Genomic DNA, 6,071 nt, shown 5'->3' with positions numbered 1-6,071 from the left:
CGGCTGGTGACGGCGGCGTGAGGCAGCGGCGGCGGCGGCGGCGGCGGCTAGGGTTAGGATCTTGCTGCGATAGATACCATGTAGAAGGACAAGTTATGGCTGTGCAATCGCGATATATTGATCGGTACACCAGGCACGTATATATAAGTACAGAGATGGGTCACAACCTGAACTATACAAGGAAAACAGGAGATGGGCCCTACACACATATACACGTACACAATATACTCAACAGGTGGGAAGATCACCGGTAGCTCCTGGCTCAGGTAAAAAACACTTTCCGGTAGTATTTCCCTGTAGATGCTCTGATAGTGCTGCTTCGCCCGCGCTCCCCGAAAATCAGAAGCGAAAAGCGCGCGGGAGGACACGAGGAGCGGCGCTGGGAAGCACAGCAGGCATCGACGGCGGCGCCGCAGGTCAGCCCTCATCCTCCTCTTATCTCCCCGCCCACCCCCCTCCTTTCTCTCTGCGGCGTTACGCGTCGGCCCATCTGCCCCTCACGACGGCGTCCTCCATGTCGGATGCGGCTCGGCCAGCAGCCCATGCCGGCCGCTGCCTCCTGCCACTCATGGCGACCGCCGCGTCGCCCCCTCACCCACCACCGCCGGGACCCCATGGCGACCGAGCCTTTTCCCCTCGCCCCCATTTCCGTCACCCCATGGCGGCTGCTGTTGTGTAAGCGCTGCTGTGCAGGTGCTGTTATTTCTGTACAAGTGCTGCTGTTGTATTCTTGACATATAACCTTCCACAGATATTCACATGTTGCACACAAGTTAGTTTTAAACATTACTCCCTCTGTAGAGAAATATAAGAGCGTTTATGTTCAAAGTACAATGTTCATCCTATTACAAATGAGCAATTCCATTTTGGACAATGATCATCCAAATAATATTCAGAATTCAGTCTCTCATGTGAATTCCAAGTGTCTATTCTTGAACACATCCAAATAACATTATTCAGGTTCAATATCAATGTCTGCGAGGTTTGATGTTGGGACCAATTCAATTCCATGGCCCTCAATATCAACATCAACATCCAAATGGAGCCTTAATATATAGGAGGCCACATTTGGTGAGTGAGTTGGACTTTCTCTCATCGGCATACTGCAAATTGTTCATGCAGGGTTGAGAATAAGAAACAGTGACCTGTCCCACCTGGCGAAATGCCTTGTTACTACGACGTTGCCGACATCCTCATGGAGGAGGAGGTAACCATGCTCGTGTTATCCTCTGGTTCATTTATGCTCGTGTTATCCTCTGGTTCATTTATGCTTGTGCAGATGGCATGAATACTCTACTGTAATTGCAGCTTATTTCGGTTGTTTTCCAAGTAACTGCAAATGGCGTTGGTCTGCTAGATCCTGGTGCCGAGAGAAACAGTGTAAGCATCTTTTTTGACCCTTAGTGTAAGACTTTAAGCATCTGTCCAACGGCATTTGTGTATTTATGTTTAACTGCTATGTTAAACTTGCTGATGGGAAACTGCTGCCAATTCTTCCTCTGATCTGTTTGTTCTTGAGCAAATTACTTTTCAAACACGTTGACTAGTTGAATGATATTTACCTGAGATAGATGCATCGTATTTTAGTTTGCAAAATTGATATGGAATGCTAGATGCTTTCTTTTGCCCCTCTGCCTTATTTCTTAGCAAACACCAACTGGGAGTTAGATGCTTTGGTTTTTTAGCACCTTTTCTTGCCACTGTGGAAAATGAATCAGAGTATTTATCTGGTTCCAATGCTTAATTTCTTATATTCTTTATGTTCAGGTTGGAAAGGGTGCTAAAGTAGACCTTCCATTTTGGCTTGCGCATGGAATGTTGTCTCTGGAACAAGCGGTGTCAATAAATGTACCTCCTTGCTTCACCCAGAAGTAGGCTTCTTCGTAATCTGTTTTTTGTGTTTGTAGTAATTCTTGAGAGAGACACTAATATATACTGGATGCTGTAGTATGTAGTTATCGTTCTCATTTCAACAAATTTACATGGAAATTCCTCTTGTCAACTTAATGATGCTTTTAAGTAAATACCCTTTTTAACTGAATGAAATACCCATTGGTTGAGTTTTGTGGCTTGTGTGACGTAATTTGCATGCAGAACTCGGAAGGAGATCCAAGCTGATGCAGCCTGTGTTGATTTGAGGGTTCGGTGCCCTTACTTTTATGAGCTTGGATGCAAGATTGTTCCTCTGTAAGTTCTGAACGACCTCAGTTACACATTCTATTTTATTTCCATTTTTTTCTATCCCTTTACCTTTCTCTGTGCAATCTTAAATTCGCAAATTCTCATTAAAATGTTTCTATACGATCTTTGTTAGAAATAGATTACCCACTCCACTGCTTTGCAGAACTTTCATGAGCCTTAGACATGTTATATTCTCAGTTACAATAACCGGGTAATTGTGTAGGCATACAACACTACAATGCATTATCCTTTCTACATGGATTCTGATTTTGTAAAATTTAAATGCTTACATTCCCATAAGAAAGATAATTGCAGTCGCATATTAAGTTAAAATAGGAGGAACTTCTGTAAGTTCAAGTAGCTGTAATCTTGGGGAAAAGATGCAGTTAATTATGTGAATTGTGCATAGGTAAGTTGACTGCCTGTGAACAGAAAGGCAATCATATGGTTTTCTTTACTGAGGGCTCAGACTAACACATGCTTTTAACCACACGCACAATGTTATCTCCCATCTCAATTTAACCAAACCATGTTCAAATTGGTGTTTAATCCAAATGATTATAACTTCCAGCCTCATGGTCTGAGCATGTTCTATTGTTCCAATTTGGCACTTGGCAGCAAGCTCCCCTTTGTCTGCTCCAACAAATGATTTAATAAGTCACAGGGAGACATGCCTTTTTGCTTTAGCTTTGTAGTTTTGCTTCTAACAAGATTCAAATAAACTGCACCTTCTTGAAATGTGATTGATTGTTCTTCTTGTTCTTTCATTTTATTCCAAATAAGGTAGTATATGGTCGCTTCAAAATGATCAAATATATTCCTTGCTGATTCTATCATTGTTGCCAAGATCAAATCATCATTCTAGGAAATATAATCATACACGTGACAAATAACCTCTGATGCCACCAGGTCAATTTGTGCTCTGGACATGCGTTGATTCTGTGCATATGATGATACAAACAGAGTACACCATAACTAAGTCTTTTTTTTTATTCAAGAGCTCCAGTCCCCCAATTTCAGAAATGAAATTGAAAATACATCACCCGAATGAGTCACACAAGACGGCCATGGCCAAGACCAGCCATGCAACCACAGTAAGGTAGCACATCTATTGCAAGGACTAAGATGCAATGGTTCAACTTGGAAACACAGCTCCCAGCACAGAAACTACTTACAATCAGGTCACTAGAAAAACACTAGAACAGAACATGAACCAGTTCAAAACATTGCAGCTAAAAGGAGCCACACTCAGGTGCTTCTACTGCATTGCTCACTCCTGAGGCACCTTCAATACGTAGGACCATTGGACCCCATCCCTGCCTCAGCTGAAAAAATTCACTGGCCACCAGCGTTAGGATAATTTTGCTGCATTGCGACAGTGTAACTAAGTTTTCCCAAATAAACAAGTTGTGGTTATTTGAGGTTTGTCCCTTTTCAAAGGCATACTCTGGACGATGTACTTAATTAGGACACGAGCTGACTGTAATCATCGTAATCTTGAAATTTTCAAGGACCCAGATATAGATCTCAATGGTGGTTTGCCTTCAACTTTAGTGTGCACTAGAACATAAATAATTGAATGTTTAGTAGCCGGCTAGCTGCCTGTAGGCTATAGCACATGTTGTGAGAAACTGGGTGAACATATAGAGGTGCCACTTGACAGTGCAGTGGTTATACTCTGAGTGATCCTAATTGGGATTTGAGTTTCTCCTGATGGTTCAGGTGATTAGGTTGAAACGGTGTAACTATTCTCGGATTAGATATGATCTATGTCAATCACAGTGCCAACGTGTCATTTCATGACATGCATTGTGTGGCACATTCTTTTGTGGTCAGTTTAGAGCTCTGAATTTCCCTGTAAGCAGACCAGGAAAGGCTCTGAATTGCTCACCTTCTATATGCAGGTGATAAAATTGACCCAAGTCACCCAACCCATCTGGTTACTGTCCACATTCAGTTTGAAAGACCCCCTGCAGGAGGGAGTCGTCACTGCTGTTCCAATTTTGTCAGTTCTGTGAAATATTGTTAGGTGTTGCCTTTGTAGTTCGTACAACGAGCTAGGGATCCCATGAAGTTGTTATGTAGTAATGTCTGGGCATCTGTAGCATTCAAAGTTTGTTTCTAAATGCATATCATTCTACTATTTGAGGTAACTTTGCACCATTTTTTCCTTTTGTATATTCCCAATCCCATTAATTTGTATGGACTAGACTATGTGACTAGCACAAAACTTTGAAAGGTATAAGTGGTGTAATAGAGGGGGAGTTCGGTCTTTAACCCCACACTTGAGTTATTACTTCCCTACTATAATGGTCAGACTAAATTATTTTCCTCACTGAATTATGAAGTTTGTATGGCTGCATCAACAGGGTGGGTGACAAGAGCATTGGCCAGTTCTTGCGCTACGCGTTCACCAGTAGGTACAAGGAGATACTAAGCAAGGCACACAGCTCTTCGACGATGACAGTGCCCAAGTTCGCAACGCGCCTTACAAAAGAAGAAGCTCAAGGTACAAACATCTCCCTCGTGCATCTACTCATTCCCCTGTTTGTTTTCCGGTACCATATCAACCACTCCAAGTCGGGTTAACTTTGGTTCTTTTCGCCGTGAAGTGTTCGAATCTGCTAGGGAATCTATGTTTGCCTTCAGGAAGTGGCGTGTCGGGGGTGCGAGGCTGCAGAAGGCGTCCATTCTTGGAAGGAAGAGGAAGACAAAGCTGCCTGACGGGCCTTCGACGCCCTGAATTATTTTTACTGTCGAGCAGAGTGCCTGGGCGGGAGAGGTCCAATGTTTGCACACTGATCGATCTGGTACTGTAAGTGTATGGAACAGAAAAAGCGCGAAAGGCAGTTCTGATCTGCGATCAGACGTCGGCGTACCTGATATGTTTGTTTGAATACTCGTATCTTCAATTTGTCAGTTGGACACACCTTAATTGGAGTAAGAGGCTGGGGTTCGCCTCCTGGGTTGGCCATCCCATCTTATTCCTCTCCTGGTTTAGCACACGGGAAAGAAACCAATCATTTAAGCAGTTACATGCTGACTTGTGAATCTCTGTTGTGCTTCCATGAAGGAGACCCGTTCCCATCAGTTATGCAGTTGCACCTCGCAGCTCCTCTACCTTAATCTTGGGTTGCGGTCTTGCCTAGTCTCATCTAAATGCTCTTATATTATGGGACGGAGGGAGTATTTCTCATCTTCTACTAGTAAAAGTGCACGTGCAATGCACGTCTCCATATGTTCGTCAGTACAAATAAAATTAATAATAATAATACTAAGAGAGTGGCTTCTGAAAATTCAGTTTGTCAAAGTGCACGAACGGTTCGCCACTCTCAAAACTGCGACACCCCCCACCATCCTGAGCCGCTGACCCTGATGCTTGGGAAAATCCGTCAGGCCATCAGGGAGCAAGGTTTCAAAGATAGCACATCATATAGGGAGGGGGGGTACTCCCTGTAGACGAACATAAAGTTTCTTTTGTGTGCGAAGAATTACTGAGATCTGCAATGAAAACGGTATTATTATTTTTTTGGCAAAGTGTGGTAGTGGGGATGGTCCAAAGTATATGAATGAAATGCCAGTATTTTGTTGATGAAATTGTAATGTTGAAGTTATCTTGTGTGAAATGAAAATGGCATTAAATATACCAGTGATTCTGCCTGTAGGTGCAATGGGCGTGATGTATGGTGCATATTCAGTGAAACATGACAAAGCAGTTTGCTCAGTTTAACATTTCACTCTCACATAGAGTAGTTTGACCAGCTTGGCATTACCACACAGATCATAAAAGCACATGGCTAACATTTCTTTTACATGAAAGAGAAAACTTTATTGCAACGCACTGTTAAACAATTTACAAAATATTCCAAGGCAACGCTCTTGGTATCATC

General features: G+C 42.9%; 1 protein-coding gene across 2 annotated transcripts; it reads left to right on the top strand.

The window, feature by feature from the left end:
* The first annotated feature begins 273 nt into the window (after positions 1-273).
* Positions 274-5,216, top strand: LOC123071045 (probable DNA replication complex GINS protein PSF3). Of its 2 annotated transcripts, XM_044494507.1 has the most exons (8): positions 308-416; positions 961-982; positions 1,123-1,207; positions 1,309-1,380; positions 1,768-1,871; positions 2,095-2,187; positions 4,551-4,690; positions 4,794-5,216. In XM_044494507.1, exons 3-8 carry the CDS (start codon positions 1,163-1,165, stop codon positions 4,922-4,924), a joined length of 585 nt encoding a protein of 194 aa, XP_044350442.1. In that variant the 5' UTR covers positions 308-416; positions 961-982; positions 1,123-1,162; the 3' UTR covers positions 4,925-5,216. The 2 variants fall into 2 exon arrangements, with proteins under 2 accessions (XP_044350441.1, XP_044350442.1); XM_044494506.1 differs by lacking the exon at positions 961-982 and having other exon boundaries at positions 274-416.
* Positions 5,217-6,071: the final 855 nt, after the last annotated feature.

The sequence above is a fragment of the Triticum aestivum genome, chromosome 3B, assembly GCF_018294505.1.
Source record: "Triticum aestivum cultivar Chinese Spring chromosome 3B, IWGSC CS RefSeq v2.1, whole genome shotgun sequence".
Taxonomy (NCBI): Eukaryota; Viridiplantae; Streptophyta; class Magnoliopsida; order Poales; family Poaceae; genus Triticum; species Triticum aestivum.
The sequence above is the reverse complement of the archived record's forward strand: the minus strand, read 5'-3'. Positions and strand labels throughout refer to the sequence as shown.